General features: G+C 40.8%; 2 protein-coding genes and 1 non-coding gene across 6 annotated transcripts in view; all 3 read right to left on the bottom strand.

Annotated features, from left to right (window-relative positions):
- nckap5l (NCK-associated protein 5-like) overlaps positions 1 to 603 on the bottom strand; it is a 41,410-nt gene extending 40,807 nt beyond the window's left edge. For all 3 annotated transcript variants that reach the window (XM_040152360.1, XM_040152364.1, XM_040152365.1), the window contains exon 1: positions 430 to 603. The gene's annotated coding sequence lies outside the window, so the exon portion shown is untranslated. The remainder of the gene's footprint in view (positions 1 to 429) is intronic.
- A 311-nt stretch (positions 604 to 914) lies between these two features.
- On the bottom strand, positions 915 to 14,839 carry kansl2 (KAT8 regulatory NSL complex subunit 2). 2 transcript variants are annotated; one of them, XM_040152880.1, is made up of 10 exons: positions 14,742 to 14,798; positions 12,759 to 13,032; positions 12,489 to 12,661; positions 12,294 to 12,408; positions 8,805 to 8,968; positions 8,472 to 8,635; positions 7,693 to 7,789; positions 6,529 to 6,782; positions 5,252 to 5,458; positions 915 to 2,650 (listed from the first exon to the last, which is right to left on the bottom strand). In XM_040152880.1, the coding sequence occupies exons 2-10, from the start codon at positions 13,007 to 13,009 to the stop codon at positions 2,561 to 2,563; spliced, it is 1,515 nt and encodes a 504-aa protein (XP_040008814.1). In that variant the 5' UTR covers positions 13,010 to 13,032; positions 14,742 to 14,798; the 3' UTR covers positions 915 to 2,560. The 2 variants fall into 2 exon arrangements, with proteins under 2 accessions (XP_040008814.1, XP_040008813.1); XM_040152879.1 differs by having other exon boundaries at positions 916 to 2,650; positions 12,759 to 13,016; positions 14,742 to 14,839.
- Positions 7,349 to 7,482, bottom strand: LOC120804580. The gene has a single exon (XR_005709457.1). It is a non-coding gene; the product is annotated as a small nucleolar RNA SNORA2/SNORA34 family (small nucleolar RNA).
- Positions 14,840 to 17,373: the final 2,534 nt, after the last annotated feature.

Here is a 17,373-nt window from a genome sequence, read left to right as displayed (position 1 = left end):
AACCTGACTGGGCTGGAGGAGCAGGGCTCCAAAGAGAAAGAAGAAAAATGTCCATTTTTTTTCTCTCTCTCTCTCTCTCAGGGAGGGGGACAGGACCCCCCCCCCTCCCAAAAAAAAAAAAAAAAAAGCCCACCCCTGGTCTGAAATGCGTCCCCTCCGACACGGGTAACGCTGTTACGCCCTTGCCAGCAAACAGTGGAGGCGCAGGGGAGAGCACAGGGGCGTTTAATTTTAATAACACAATTAAACCAAAACCGCGCCGCCCACGTTTCTGCCTTCACGTCCGCGCAGACCTTTACTTCGCCGGGGACGTTGAAACAATGAAGCCGCCTGCCAAACGCTCCGCGGCGGTATTCGGGCGAACCTCTCGACCGAGCGGACGCGACCGCTCATGGAATCACATTTTCCCCCTTTTCCCAGAAAACTCACCTCATTTGGTTGGAAGCTGGCGAAGGCGACGCCGCCATATCATGGCTGATGGAGGCAGAAACGGACTACTTTTTTCTCCTAGAGAATTTCTATCCTTGTGCTCATTTTTTTTCCTTTTTTTCCCCCCCTTGCCGTGTCCTCCTCTCCCCGCAGCAGCCGCTCTCTTTCTCTGCCTCGGCGTTTACTGTTTGGGTTGAGGAAAAGTGATGTCATTGCACGAAATCGCATTACCCGCCCCAATTTTTTTTTTTTTTTTTTTAAGAGGCAGTCCCATGCTGCCAAACATAACTTCACCTTATACTTAAAAATACTTACCAAAAAAAAAAAAAAAACTGCCAGTACATGTGGTTTTCTGAATCCTAAAATACGCTCTGCAGGCTTGAAAAAAAAAAAAAAACTTCTGCAGAGATCATAAATCTGTTCAGACCCGGATCCATTAAGAAGAGATGAACTAACATATCAGAAAATAGTTTATTTGTGGCTGAGAGATGAGGGTCCTTTTTTTGCTTTTTGTTTAACAGATGCAAAACACTGAGCAACTAACTGGGTACAATGTTAAGGCCATTTAACCCAGACCAAAAAAAAAAAAAAACATGAGAACAAAATAAATACACCCATTAATGACAGAGTAACACGATCAATGAACAAAGGCCTGGAAATGTCATTCTTCTGAAGGTGACCTCCATTAAAAGGTCTTTGTGGGGGTGAAACGTGGGTAACACTTCATAACACAACCTCCAATTTACAGTGTTATTTTTTTGTCGCACATATCAGGAACCAGTAAAACATTTACTGGTTCCCACTGGTACTTAAAGGGATTGCTTCACATTATTTGAGGACATCACTTCTTCAAGAGTAAAGTCAGTGGTAACGACAGGGGACAAAATTCACATCCCTCCTCTTTCTGTGCAAAGAGAAAAAAAAGTTTTAAGTTCAGTTAAAGCTTAGATGAAGCTTCAACTGTCTGAGTTCATCTTATCGAGTGGGTTCTTCTTCCAAACTTCATCTTTTTAGAACAAAATTCCCCTTTTTTGTTTCCTATCCCTCCACTACAGCTCAGCACAGAAGCAGTCTTTGGAGTCACGATGAGGGAAATTTGGTTCTAAAAACGACAGCGACTTTGGAAAATGCCCAATTGATTCAACAGCTCAGTCTCATTTTAGCTTTACAATGTCTTTTTGACGACTGAGGATTTTCTCCCCCCAGCTGTTACACTGAAATCTCTTTGTGGGAAGTTTGCACAAAATATTACAAATAATAATAATAATTACAACAACCGATGATGCTTTCAATATACATATGGGCATGTGATGTTTTAAGACAGACCTGAAAAAATGTGAACCTGCCCTTCAAATGTAGGCGGAGTGGAAGTAAACAAGAAGGGGGAAAAGCAGAAATAAATTATATGCTGAGTATTTTTTTTCTGTGTATTAAAATATAAAAAGGGAAGAACAGCCGCACACCATTTTTAGCCCACATACCTTTTTTCTGTGTATTCAAAAGGATTAAACTAACTAGGCTCCTTATTAAACATTAGCTAGGTTTGATCCACCTACATCTTCATTTTATATTACACAACTTCATGACAGTTTTTCCTCCTCAGACGACGACAGAAACCTTCCACGGGTTTACATTTGAGAGAGTTATGTTTGTTTTCTACTCCAGCGAGCTGCTGGACGAACACAGCCGCTAGGAGCAAAATTTTAAACGTAGAGCCCCATTTCTCAACTTGTCTCGACTATCCACAAGAAGCTGAACGCCCCTTTTTTATATATTGCATTTTCGCCTACACATTGTATTAATGCATGTAAATGAGTGAAATGAAAAAATGTATTTTACATAACACAGTAATGATAAGGTTGTGTGGGCTTTATTAAATTGTGTGGCTGTTCTCCCCTTATTGCTCTTCAATTACACAATAATAAGGTTCAACTTCAGTTTCGTTTCCCTGTACTGTGCCCTGTATTTCTCTGAGATGTCTAACTGTGACATTTTAAGTATCAGTAGGAACCATTAAGTGTTACATTGGTTCCCGATTCATACAACGAAATGACTCTTATCACAGGCTGTATTATATAGTGTTATAAAGTGAAACTTGTTCGTTTGATAATGCTGCAGGGGTCGAGCTCGTTCATCTGGGAGCATCAACTGTAGCAGAGTCGATGTCTTGGAGTGAATTATCAGTGGCGTCGTCGTCACCTCCTACAACCTCTGACACCACCTAGGTGGAAGAACAGGAAGTTAGGAGACAGTACTAGCTTTGAAATGTTTCCCAGTATCTGGCCCTGTCGCTCAACAAAACACTCAGTGGTCATTTTATTAGGTACACCTGGCTAAAACTAATGCAGTCCAATACAACAGTCATGCCATCATTCCCCCCTTCATGAAGGTTTCAATGTTTAGTTTCTGCTGAAACTATTAGAGAGCTGTTGATTCAACTGTACGATCATTTCAGAGGCTGCAGTTTGTGGTGCTGTTCAACTGTATATGTTTATGTTAGCAGGTGTTCCTGCTATTTTGTCCACCCCCATTCAAATCAATGAGGGTCAGCTGAACAACAGTCACACCTCTTTGTATAATGCATTACAGTTCAACAGCAACTCTTGTACATTCTGTACATATTTTTCACTTCGTGTATTTATGATTATTACCGTTTTATAGTTGTTTTTACGTTTATACCTTTTACCTCCTCTTCCCTAACTGCATGGTTCTGATTCATGGAGGTAGGATTTTATTGCAGGACTGTTGCAGTAATTTTAGCTAGGTCTTCCTAATAAACTGACAAACGAGTGCACGGTAAAAGAAAGTGGACACAACAAAAAATTAATTGCCTTTATTGACTGGCGTCAGTGACTCATTTTTGCACGCAAACTGTACATCTCGCTTCGAAGCTTGTTCATTACACTGTGCGATTTTCAGTGGGTGACGGTTGAAAATCATGAGAGAAACATGGTGAAATCTTTGGTTGTCAATCAGAAACGGTGGTCCTGCATCACATAGTGACTCCAGTCCCCCAATGGCCAATGTAGATGACAGAATTATGACAATAATGGAAATTTTAAACCCAGAAATCCCACGATACGGACACTGCTAAAACCAATGTCTATAAACTAATCAGCTGAACAACAATAGCGAGGACAGCGGACTGTAAATTATGACAGTTTGTCTGAGATATTCTGTAGGATTATGGTGGCTGAAGGTCGTTGGCTGCATGTGGACAGTATGGATCATCTTACTGAACGCAGGTTGAGACGACCTGTCACAACAACAGTACAACCAGAAATTTGTAACAAGGATAAAAAGTTTGATTTTAAAGTATTTTAATCCCTTGTTTTTATGTTGTTTTTGGATGGCTCTTTTTTTATAGTTTTATTATAAAATACAGATTAATGTTCTTTTTACCTTTGGTTTTATTTTAGCAGTATTTATTTCTCGTGTTTTGGTCATCAGCTTTGGTTGACAAGGTGAGGGGAGCACTGTAATTTCCATGTTTTTTTAATGGATGAATAAATTGAACCGCGACATGAAATGACGAAGAATACACTAGCGAGCTATTGTAATGCAGGTGCTAAACAAACATTTTTTTCAAGTACATTTTTTGGGCATTTTATGCCTTTATTATCAGTCGACAGCAGAGAGAAGACAGGAAATAGGGAGAGATGGGGAACGGCATGCAAATAAGTTACCGGCTGGACCAAAAAAAAAACCATTTATCTCAAAACCACTTTGCAAAATTGGCAATCCATGTTACCCTCTTTTCACAGGACACGACAGAGTCCACTTGAAAATGCAGTGCACAGAATTGCCAGGACTATGGCGAAAGTTTATTGTTTTGCTACATGTTCAAAACATGAGCGGCACAAATGGATGAGGCAAGCAGAGACATGTCATTAAAGGATGGGTTCACAATTTCTCAAGTCCTTCTGAAAACATTAGTGATGTGGCCATCCAGACAAGTTCTGCTTGCTGTAAGCATTCCTTCTGTTCATGCTGGTCATGAAGGGATCCCTTCCTAATGTACTTGTGATGTAACCCGGATTCATTTAACAGTTTTTATTTCTCCTGTAATCATTCCTAGTTCATACAGATCCCTTTTTAACAAGCTACCAAGGAAAGTGATGGGGGACAAAATCCACAGTCCTCATTTTATGCAAAAACACTTTCTAAAGTTCATCTAAAGTTAATTTGAATATTGAGCAGCCTGAGAAGGAAAAATAAAGAGAGTATCTTAGAGTTAGTCTATTTCTTTTGAAAGCTCTCTCCGTTTCCCAGGACAGCGTGTCCTTGCTGAGCTGCAGTGAAGGGATAACACCATGAGGGACTTTTGTACTAAAAAAGAATTTAACTGTGGAAGATAGCAACTTGATGTGTCTAACTCAGACTGCTGGAGCCTCATATTAAACTTCAGATAAACTTTGGAATATATTTTTGCATGGGACGAGGACTGTTGATTTTGTCCCTCATCACTTTCATTGGAGGCCTATTAGGATAGGATCTCTTAACAGCCAGTATGAACAGGAGGAATTATTATAGCGAGCAAAAACTTTCAAAACGGGCATTCGAATATTGTTTTAAGACAGACTTGGAAAACAATGTGAACCGATCCTTTACGTTGCATTTCTTTTCCGCAATTTACATTGTAGATTTATGATTCATTCATCGCACAATTTGACATGCCTTGAAATTGATACCGTTCAGTCTGACACATATTACGACCAAGATTTTATTAGACCCATCTCTAACAATGTGACATACAATGGACTTGTAAGATTTTTGTTGTTATCAGTGGGTAGGCACAATAAACCCCTAATTAAGAGTTAACCTGGTCATCCATGATGGCATCCACATCTCTTTCTGAAAGCTCCTGTCCTGCGGCGTCCAGGTCGACCGGGTCTGGGTCTTCTCCCGTAAGGATGTCCATTGGGGCCTCAGCGATGGCCCTGATGGTCTGGTCCTCAAGAGCCAGGGCTGTGTCAAACTGAAGAGGGGACGGAGGACCCTGCATACCATCCCCTTCCACATCCAGGTCCTGTGTAACAGAAATATTTATCTTAATCTTAACATTAAACTTGCTGTAGGAACCATTTTCAGTTGTACGTCTACACACGTTTTACGTTTAAACCGCCGATCGTCGGTTGGAGCGTTCCTGTTTTAGGATGATTGACCTTGATTTACTAATGGAAGTCAATGCAACCAGCTTCAGGTGACGCTGCTGTGTCTGAGAGAGAAATTTAGTCTTTGACTGTACCACTTATAACCACACCTAGCCTCTCTTTAAGCCCAATTTAGTGTTTTTAACTTTTCAGAGATCATTTGACAATACTGGGACAACAAATGGTGAGCTGTAAAGATCTGGGTAATAACGATGAATTTCTGATAATTTACTGTCCAATTTTAAGTCCACTGTTTATTATCAGAGGATATTGCATACATATATAGGTCACTCGACAATTAACTGTCACCTAATGGATTTCATACTAGCTAAGCTTTTAAATTCATGCTAAAACTACATTTACCATCACACAGTTCTGAGACCCCCCCTCTTCAAGCGGTCTCGGTCCACTTGTTTAGTCCACACCTGAGTTAGGTTTTGTTTTTTGTTTTTTTAAGTCCAGTTGGATCAGGAAACAAACTAAACACAGAGACCCTTTGGAGGAAGTGGACTCTGCCTCATTTGTAGTGGGAAACTTGATCTGACCCAACCACAAGGCGTACTCTGCAAGTCTGAGCTGAACAGCTCAACATTTACTGGCAGCTAGCTGGAGAATTAATCAATGTTTGACCTGGACTAGCTCTGAGGTACAACGCCTTCTTGATATTTGGGCAGATAAGACCTTCTTCCGGTGTTTTACTTTCTTGCTCCGAACCAAGGGGAAAATGCAACAAAGTTAACCAACAGATCAAATAAACTATACGTTTAATAATGCCCTTAGATTGCGAGTTGACAGTTTGTTTGAACTGCATCAAAGAAGTTACAGTAGTTGTGAAAGCACCCTAAAATACTAACAATCGATTATCTAATAACCGTGGAAGCTGACATTTTTATTACAGTACATATACATTGGAGGAGAGTGGTTGGGCAATAACATATCTACGTACATCACTGAACTCTAAGGGAAGGCTCTCTGTGGGCTGAAGCTCTGCTGCACTCAGATACATGTCTTTGCTGGCAAGAGTGAGCTGATCCTGTGGTGGAGGTTCCTGCTCAGGCTGGTACATGGGGGGAGGCAGGGTGAGGTGAAGTGGGCAGCGAGGATCGTCAGACTGACCCATGTGCACAGTACGGTCACAGGGGACATCTTTCAGGCCTGGACACATTTTGAAAAGCACTTGATTGCTGTCCTGGTAGATGTCTGAGTGTCTGGTTGTCAAGGAAAATGACGTGATGTATGAACACACACACACACACACACACACACACACACACACACAAAATGAACACAAGAACAAAACAGAAACTGCTCCCATCTTTGAAAGTAAAACCAAACACCAAGTGCTGACCTGTGGAAACTGATTAATGGGAAACTTTAGCTTCACAGTTGCCAACGTACTACAATGATTCCTATGGAAATAATGTCTCAATATAGAAGGTCCTATGTGTGTAGTTGCACAAGGCTCGAATGTATTAATGTTATGGCTGAGTAGTTTTGTACGAGTGGTGATTTCTCTCTGTGCATTAATACTTTGGCTTTGGACAGTTTGTTGACGATCCAACACTGGCACCTGGACACAGTTTAATCACCAGTCATCTAAGGTGGCAAATACAGTGAACACAAAGTTCAGTACCTGTAATGAAACCATTTTGTTGTTCCCAGCCGATACAGAGAAAACTACCATGTAAATCCACTTTTTATGAATAAAAGCAAAAGAACACACTAAACGATGTGGGGTAAAAACAAAAAAGCAGGTTGGGAAGGGATTGTGTTCCTTCCAACTGAACTGATTAGCCCCTCTGTAACTCTGGGAAAAATCAACAGACCACAGGAAGGAGTTTATGTAGGCGCCCTTTGAAACCAGCAACTACTGCAAGCTGCTGGTCTTGATTGGGGCCAAAGTGAATATGACAAAACGAGAAAGATGAAAGACAGTTTAAATGGGCAGATAACCTCGTCTTTATTAACGTTTCAAATGTGAATGTTTAAGTAAGGTTATCACACCTGTATTATAATGGATAATACAGGAGAGCCCATCTGTGGTTTCTTGTATGGAAACAGATCATACAATTGGTGGCCAAACCCATTCTGAAACCATCATTGAGGATACGTGAGACACAGTGCCGGGTCATAGGCAGGCAGGGATTGGTACATCGGGTTCCCTCCACAAAGGAGATGCATTTCTCATAGACTGTTCTCGAGTGTGGCTACAATAGAGGAAAAAAGTGTGAGTTAAGGTCAAAACACTACACTTGGGAAAAAATGTATAACTACTATCATCCTCAGGAACATAATTATTCCTTGATGCCAAAAAGTAGTCAGGAAAAGCTTGAAAATTGAGTTTCCCACAAGTCTCTGCCTGATGTGTTTCATGTGATGCTACACACAAGTATGTTGAGCATAATCTCCAAACCAAAAGCATGTATTATCCCAATTTATTTATTGTAGTAAGGACATCAGTGGGTATCAGTTTATTCTTAAATTAATTATTTTAAAAAAAGACCAAAGATAGTGACAAAATCTAAGCCCATGTTTCCTCTATGCCTCTAAAAAACAAACAAACCCCCGTGGACAATATTAGGGAGAAATTAAAAATAAAAAATCCGGCCCATGGATGCTGACCCCTGTGTGCGACAATGTCTGTGGCTGGGATGTTGTTCCTACAAAGAATCACAAACATAATTCCCTTCACCCGTGTACACTGGGGTGGGGGCATAAGCTCATACATGAATAATGTAAAACCTGGGCAGATAAACTACTCACGTGGCTTGACACCACTAAGTAAGAACTTTTTTTTGTGCTTTGGTGAACCGACCCTTTAACAGTAGTTTAATGTCATTAACAATCACTTGTGCTACTACTTTCTACTCTTGACTGTGATGGTCACACCTGAGGAGCTCCGTCTGTCACAGCCTGCCTCCTCTCCCTCAGCTGCCGATGCAGTAGGGCTTCCACGCCGTACCGACGACGGTATCGACGCAGAGCTTTGAGCTTCTTCAGGTTCTCCCTTTCCTTCATGGACAGTCCTTCAGGACCTGTCAGCAGACTGCTTCCTGATATCAACATAAACAAAATATAGATATCACTAAGGCCCGTGAGGCAAGGGCTCTGTGAATATTAAAGGCTGTGGGTTAATTTCCTAAATAGAACTGTTGAACAGGTAAGTAAACAAAATAAAGAGCAAAACATGTTTAGTTTTTAAAGAATTAGTTGTATATTTACCCAGAGTTTCGTGCTCCACTTTGCGGTTGTGCAGGTATCTGCGCTTTTTCTCCTTTAGCAGGTGCTGCAGGCGTTTGAACTGGTCAATGTAGAGGGACTGGAGCCTGATGAGTTTCTCTCGAGTGATGAGAGCTACCTCCTCTGCTGTGTATACTCCTGCATGTCTACGAGTACACAAAATAAATATATTGACCATTCCATATCACAGCTCTGTGCAACTCATCCAAAATGCTCCCACAAGTCTGAAGGCACAATCTTGGATAAGATCCAAATTAAGACATTTTACGACATTTGATTATATACAGCATTTACTATTTGCTTAATGTCAGAGTATACCATTTTTGCAATTAGTACACAAGAAATCAACATACTTTGCAGTTTTATACCAACAAAAAAATGATACAGTATGTTTGCCTTTGGTTGTCAAACTGATTTTTGGAATGCAAAGCTCCTCCAGTTCCTCTGGTCATTGTTTGGCAATACTCTCCATCAACAGCATTCTCAAAAGACGAGTGTTCTTTAGTGTGCATGCTGACTTTTTGACTTTACTTAATTTAGTCACTTTTCCAGTGTGCACACACTACATACTGAAATCTGTTCAGATTATGTGTTAGAAGGCAGCGCGCACACATGCATCGGCTCATGGCCTTCAGTGTGTTTATGTTTGTAAAGTTTTGTCAAGAAAATTATGTCTACAGCCACAAAGATTTACCTGACACTGGATTACAGTACAATAAAGCCGACTCATAACATACCAGAGGACATACTGAGACCACAGGGTTCTCCAGATTCTTATCAGGTCTGTGAGGCAGCGAAGACGACGGAGGGAGAGAAAGCAGAGGAGAGGATGCTGGTCGGGCCTACTTGCAAGGCTGCGAAAACAGCCATACAAACCTCTGCCACAGAGCATCTTTCTCACCAACGCCAGATTCATCGCTCACAAAATGGACGAACTGGAGCTACAAATCGCAGCGAACAGCTTAATTCGCAATTGCTGTGTGATGATCTAGACGGAAAACTGACTTCAGCAGACGCAGCAGTACAGCTAGTGGGCCGCACGATTCATCGCCGCAATAGAAACAAAGAGGGCCTTGCATCTATGTGCATAATGACTGGTGTGCTTGCAGCAAAATTTTAGACACATTATTCCCCTGACCTAGAAGTTTTATCAGTCATATGTGGACCATTCTATCTGCCACAAGAGCTAACAGCAGTAATTGTTACAGCTGTCTACATCCCACCGGATGCTAACATTAGCACAGCTCTCGCCCACCTACTCAATTCTAAAAACAAACAGCAGCGTGCTAATCCTGACAGATTTTACACCATAGCCAGTGACTTTAATCAGGCGTGCTTAAAGGCAGTGCATTTTAAATTTGTCCAATATGTAAGGTTTTCTACAGGGGGGGAAAAAATACACTCAACCAATTCTATTCCAACATAAGGCATATATATAAAGCTGCACTTTTCCCACACTTAGGCCAATCAGATCACCACACATCCCAGCACACACTCCCCTAAGGAGGAAAACAAAGCCAAGCACAAAGACTAAAAACTTAAGCCTGAGAGAGTCTTCTCCCAGCTACAGAATTGCTTTGTGCCAACAGAAACTGTACTTTTCTATATCAAGAACTGCGCTGACAATGTCACTGTTGGCAAACATACCCGGGTCTTTCCCAACCAGAAACCCTGGATGGCAAATAAAGTCCAGACACTCCTCAGAGACCGCAACACTGCCTTCAAGTCAGGGGATAGGGCCCTGTAAAGCACTGTTAGAGCCAACCTGAAGAGAGGCATTAAAGATGCCGAGGGGGTCTATAAGAGACGAATCGAGCACAATCTCACAGGTAATGAACCACGGAATACAGCACATCAAACTAAAAGGGCAGCAACCCCGTGACGCCGATGCCTTGCTGGAAGAGGTACTGAACTGTTTTTTTACTCATTTCGAGCTTAAAAGGACTAGCATAAACACACTGACTCCACCAGCCTCCAGCACCCACATACTATCTACAGGACCATGAAGTGAGACGTGTGCTCAGGTCGGTATAACCGAAGGAGGCTGCTGGTCCTGACAGAGTACCTGAACAGCAGCCAGCAAGGAACGGAAAGTATTTAAAGCATGTGCTGACCAGCTCTCAGGGCTCTTCACTAACAATGGTAATGTTTCCCTAACACAAGCCACCATCCCACCTTGCCTGAAGTCATCCATCATCATCATCATCCCTGTCCTCAAAAAGCCAGCCATCGACAATCCCAACAGCTACCAACCGGTCGCACTCACACCAGTCATCACGAAATACTTTGAGAGACTGGTCTTACAGCACATCCAAGCCAGCTTCCCTCCAACCTTTGACCCACATCAGTTTGCTTGCAGAGCTAATAAGTCCACAGAACACGCCATCGCCATAGCTCTTTGCTGAGTCACTTCTAACACCGGGGGAGCCATTTAAGTATGGTTTTCATAGACAATAGCTCAGCATTCAGCACAATCATTCCAGACATACTAGTCAGCAAACTGTCTGACTCAGACCTCTCCCTTCCCACCTGCACCTGGAATAAAGGACTTCCTCACTAACCACCCACAAACTGTTAAACTTTACCCCCACCTCTCCTCCGCCCTCACAGTCAGCACAGGCTCTCCACAGGGCTGAGTCCACTATTCTATGCTCTATACACCTATCACTGCACCCCAACCCATTCCACCAACACCATCATCAAATTCGCCGACGAGACCACTGTGGTCAGACTTCTCAGAGGAGACAAGTTGGTCTACAGGATGAGGTCCAGATATTGACAGTGTGGTGTTCAGTAAATAACCTGACACTGAACACCTTTTAAAAAAAACAAAAAACAAAAAACAAACTCATCATTGACTTAAGGAAGCACAGTACAGATCCTGCCCCACTCTACATCATCTGGGACTGTGTGAAAAGTGTTCCCACTTTCAAATTCCTGGGAACCTACATCTCTGAGGACCTCTCCTGGTCTGCCAACACCACTGCAGTTGTTAAGAACGCACAGCAGTGACTACACTGCTTTTTCCCCCCCACACTTCCTGAGCGCACTCAGGAAGTGCTCCTCCACTGACAGCGTACTATATCTCGGTGTGGTACGCCGGTTGCTCAGCATCAAACAGAAGAGCTCTTCCGAGGGTCATCGACACTGCACATCCCTTGAAGATGTATCAGGCACCTGGTGCTTCTGCAGAGCCAAAAACATTCTAAAGGACTCCCAAGGCCATAACCATACAACTCCAACAAGGATAGGATAACCCCTTACATGCAATATGTCTTTCTAGGGTAATATCTATTGGATCTATTGCATTAATCACATCAACATAGCTATTGCTTAATGCAGATAAATGAAGAGTTGAGCCAGTAAACAGGAAGTAAAGATGCTTATACACACTACAATATAAAATCAAATAAGATTACAATACGAGTTTAAAGTAAAACTTTATAGAGCTGGTTGGATAATTCAGCTTACTTCAGAGGGTCCTCATGATCACTGTCAACACTGTCAGCTTCACTGTCAGGGTCTCCTCTCCACGTCTGGTCAAGTACCAATGGTCCTTGCTCCTCCTCGCTCAGACTGTCCTCATCTACCCAGAGACGGTGTAGTTAATCATCAAAATCATCAATGTGTCTAAAGTTATTTCCTAGTCTGAACTTGACCATTTACCTAGAATACGACTCGCTTCAGAACGGCCTCCATCGAGGCTGTGTGTCTCTGCACGGTTGTATCCACTAAGCTGAGACAACAGTGTCTCCGGGGATGGACCGGAAGACGCCTTTCTCATCTGAGCTCGGAGGGCCATTGCATTCCTGCGAGCATGCTCTGCACAGAACGTCACTCTGAAGAGCAGAAAGATTCATGTCAGAAATCTGCTTGGATTTGTTATCTGGTATCTTTTATCAAGCAGGAGAAAAACAGACTTTTTTTTCTACTAACCCATCTTTCCTCTCGACTTTTGGTGCAGCGTTGGGGCAGCGCTTGCCGTTCTTGGCAGACACATAGCTGCACTGCTTGTATGGGGCATTCTTGTCCTCAAGAATGTGTTTGATGCAGAACTCCAGGCCTTCCAGACGGGGCTGAGAGCATGGTCGCTGGGTGAAGGCGCATGCCTGAGGCTCCTGAGGTCGGGGTGTCTGGGTCACCCGGTTCCGACTTGATGGCAAAACATGGATTCGTATCCTGTTCATTGCAAGTCTGCAAAAATTTTAATCTGAAAGTAAGTTTTCTGATAATGAATGATTTGATTCCTTTTTCAAGCAAAAATTGCAATGATCCCCTGGTTCCAGCTTCTCAAATGTCAGGATTTGGTGCTTCTCTCTGTTGTACGATAGTAAACTGCATATATTTTTTTTTAATAATGTTGGTTAGACAAAACAAGATATCTGAAAATATAGCCTAGAGCTCTGGGGAAATATAAGGGACACTGTGTTATTTTCTGGCATTTTATAGACAAAAGGATTAACCAAGATATGAAATATGGTGGCTACACTTACACTAACTACTAGAGATTAAACAAGTAGTCAACTGATTAAAAATAATCACACACCATTTTTTAATTAATAATTTCTTAGATTTTTAAGCAAAAATACCAAATACACTTTGGTTTCAGGTTTTCAAATGTGAGGATCTGTTGCCTGACATTTGTCATTAATGATATTAAAACTGAATATCCTTGAGTTTTGTACTGTTTGTCGGACAAAATCGGACATTTAAAAGATATCCCCTTGGCATAGAGAAAATACAGTGGATATTGTAGACTATTTTCTTATATTTTGGAGACAATTAATTGAGATATGGAATAGAGAGGCTAGAGCTACACCGACCACTAGAGATGAAAGCAATAGCTGATTCCCTGATTGACAGAAAATTCAGATCATCAATTGATTGTTTCACACATTTTTAACAGGAAAAATGTCAAACATTTCCTGTTTCTGCTTCTGTAGTATGAGATTTGTGTCATATTAAAATGAAAATCTTTGTGCTTTGTACTGTTAATTGGACAAAAAGTGAAAACTGAAAATATCTCCGGGAAGCTACAATTTTTTTTTTGTTATTTTCTGGCATGTCGTAAACAAAACGAGTAATCGAGACATGGAATATGGACGCTAAAGCTACACTAACTTGTAGAGATTAAACGAGAAGCTGAGAAATTGTTGGACTATTTTGAAATTCAAAGAATCGTTTCAGACATTGAAAAAATGTCCCAAATACGCCCTGGTTTTTAATCTTTGTCATTTATGATGACATTATACTGGACACCCTTGGTCTTGGTACTGTTAGATAGACTAAACGGTAGATAGACTTAAAAAAAAAAAATGTTGTTATTTTTGGGGCCTTTTATACACAAAGTAATTCATCAAAATATGGAATATGGATGCTGGATGCAAACACCACTATATGAATTTAAATTAATAAATCACCGTGTTTATAACAGTTGAAGAACTACGGACAAACAGTAACTAATGTTATTCCTCATATTAAGTTGAGTAACGTGAACGCAGGCAGCGGCAGGTCAGGTGGCTTATCATATTCGTATCAACTTTGTTACAAGTTAGGACACATAATGCACAAAGACAACGGTTATAAATACCGAAACAATTACAGCCCCTCTAAATAAATGGATAATGGATAACGGATGTTTTTATTACAGATAAAAACAAGTACTCGTTGAACAAGTCTAACCAGCCGCCACACCGAACTTCAGCCCGCCTCTCTTTACTGCGTCACTCTTTCAGTTGTTGAGTCGCCATCTTTGTTTAACAGTTGCTAACACTAGCTAACCGCTAATTTTCACAATGCGCGGATAAGAACCGAGTTTTAGGGAACGATGGCAACAGAGAGTCGTCTTTCTCAACATCATCGATATGCCTCGGCGCTAGAGGACGAACATAGCCTCTTATTTTGGTTGCAATCGCTTACCTCCCTCCGTACAGTCCGGTCGACTCTGGCTCCAAAAGCGCATTACGTCGATTTCCATGCGTTCACTGATAACTGCCACAGCCGCCGCAGTCACACACTGAGCCCGCCCTCTCGGAGTTCTGATTGGCCAACGCATCAGAGTTCAAGGTAGTTCATTGGCCAACCTAGTTGCCACTCAAAGGGGCACCAAACATTTTTTATTACAGCAGCAATATTGCAGCAGTAAAGTTTTATAAAAAATGTCATGAAACAAGTGTTTTCTTAAAATATTTATTGACTTTAATTGAGAATAAAGCAACCACATTATATCAAAAAGACAGTGTTCACATACACTGCCGGTCAAAAGTTTTAGAACACCCCCATTTTCCCAGTTTTTATTGAAATTTAAGCAGTTTAAGTCCAGTGAATAACCTTAAACTGTGTTACTACACCCTCTGCTACAGTATTAGGACAATACTGTACTGCAGGAGGTAGTACTGTATATTTTTATCATATTGGCAAGAAAAAGACAAAAGGAAGGAGTGGAAAGTAATAAAGGAAGACAGACTGGTTGGTCAGGGTTTCATCCCACAGCAAGATAATGACCCAAAACCTTAGAAAAGAAGAAAAGAACCAGGCGTTGGTTTCAAATGATGGAAGACCAGCACAGTCTACAGACTTAAACCCCCATGGAGCTGGTTTGGGGTAAACTGGACAGCGGGTGAAAGCAAAGCAACCTGAAAGTGCAACAGTGTGCAGACAAACTTTCCAAATAATGGTTCATTCCCACTGTAGAGAGAACGCCACGAGTGTGTTCGGCTGCTGAATGACTCAAAAGTTTAGAGTAAATTTAGGATTCCATGATTGTTATTCATTTGTTCTGTGCTTTAATTTCATCTTACGCCGAGACAGTCCACGATGTAAATTTCACCAAAAACTGGAAAAATGGGGGTGTTCTAAAACTTCTGACTGGCAGCGTATAACCTTTATAACTGAACAATAACAAAACAAAAAAAATCCCAAAATGTTTTATTTCCAGACCTGAGTGTCACTAAAAACACCAAGACGTGAAAAAACATGAAACTTACTGTAGCTATGTGTCTTTGCATTGTTAGGTTGCATGAGTGTCTTCCGTTTTCCTCACATATGGGTTTATTTTAAAAACGCGTATCCTTTTGTACGATTTTCTCACAGCATAAAGTTGATACTTAGATGGGAAGATTTGTCCAGATCAAATAAAACAAATTTTCAAAAGTGGCAATGATACCTTTGATATCTATTCTAATAGCCTAACCATCATACATGTAACACTTGGTCAATTGCATTGTAGGCAATCCTACTGAGATAAATATTCAGTGCATTTACCATTTCCCTGTTACAACCAAGAGCTGAATAACTAATAAAACCTCTGCTGCCTGAGCAAAGAGCTGTACTCTTTCAGCGTATCTTCCATATACCGAGGGAACAAATATATTTTACAACTGTATGGCTGATTTGTTGTACTGCATTACTGTGAAGTTTTTGATTACAAACTGAAACAAACAAAAAGCAGGTTAAAGGCTGTAATACTATACGATCAAAACCATATAAAGCTTAATATGAATTAAATGTACAGATGATACCCGATTCTCTTTCCAAGAAATAGCACCTCTTCCACTTTTTTTGCTCCAACACAAAATTTAAACATTAATTCAGATTTATTACAGTATTATACTTCATGCTCGTGACCCTGTAGTGGAGGTATGTTGATAACCTGCTTGCCGTGTATGATTTTACACAACTAAATAACACATGCAAACATATTTGGATGAAACATGGCTTGTGGAAGGATTACAAACAACAATCTGAAATGGATTATCCACTAATTTAGTTTGACGGTATGGGGACAAAAGACAGCTGTTAACATGACTAGATTAGACCATGAATTGACAGGTGCGGTTTACACATTTAAAACATCCCTAAAGGAAATGCATAAATGAAAGACAATCATACAGACAGACAGATGACCTACGATTAGTCTTTGATAATCTGTATTGTGAACATTTTGTTGTACACTGTGCTCGATATGGTCACCACAAAGTGAGCACCAGCACAAAAAAACTTGTTTTTCTGGCATAGTTTCAGGGTGAAAATGTTGTGTATCCATATATGCTGCTTATTTCTTTCTTTAAATGTTGCAGTGATCACCCCAAAAGACTCCCTCTTGAGGAAAGTGACGGGCACGTGACAGTTACAAGACAGGATAAAAACTCATTTCATCTCAAGGGTTTTTTTTTCTTGGCCCTTCCTTCATTGTGACCATATCGGGCAGATATGTTTGAAGTCACTGAACCCTTTGATAAACCATAACTGTATATGCTTGGTATGACATTTGTCTATTAGTGTAATCATTAGAGAACTGAATATGAATATTTTACAACCATTTAAAACAATGACTGCAACACTCAAAATCTAAAACCAAAAGTACAAGCTTCCTTAATTTACATCTTTTTTTTTTGCCATTTTTTTATAACAAAATGTAAAAAATATTTCATGTTTGTTTTAAACATTTTACAATCTTTATACAAGTTTACCAAAAGGAAAACAAAATAGATTAACACCGGGGGTGGGGCAAACACCAACTTTTTTTTTTTTTGAGGTTATGGCTGTAAAA

This window comes from Xiphias gladius, chromosome 18 (genome assembly GCF_016859285.1).
Source record: "Xiphias gladius isolate SHS-SW01 ecotype Sanya breed wild chromosome 18, ASM1685928v1, whole genome shotgun sequence".
NCBI lineage: Eukaryota > Metazoa > Chordata > Actinopteri > Istiophoriformes > Xiphiidae > Xiphias > Xiphias gladius.
The sequence above is the reverse complement of the archived record's forward strand: the minus strand, read 5'-3'. Positions and strand labels throughout refer to the sequence as shown.

What these genes read in the sequence shown, in the direction of transcription:
- kansl2 (XM_040152879.1), bottom strand. Translation starts at nt 13,009, where the DNA reads ATGAACAGGATACGAATCCATGTTTTGCCATCAAGTCGGAACCGGGTG. An exon ending in GATCATGAGGACCCTCTGAA is followed by an intron (nt 8,969 to 12,293) that starts GTAAGCTGAATT and finishes GTGTACTCGTAG; the next exon opens with ACATGCAGGAGTATACACAG. An exon ending in AGTGGAGCACGAAACTCTGG is followed by an intron (nt 8,636 to 8,804) that starts GTAAATATACAA and finishes TGTTGATATCAG; the next exon opens with GAAGCAGTCTGCTGACAGGT.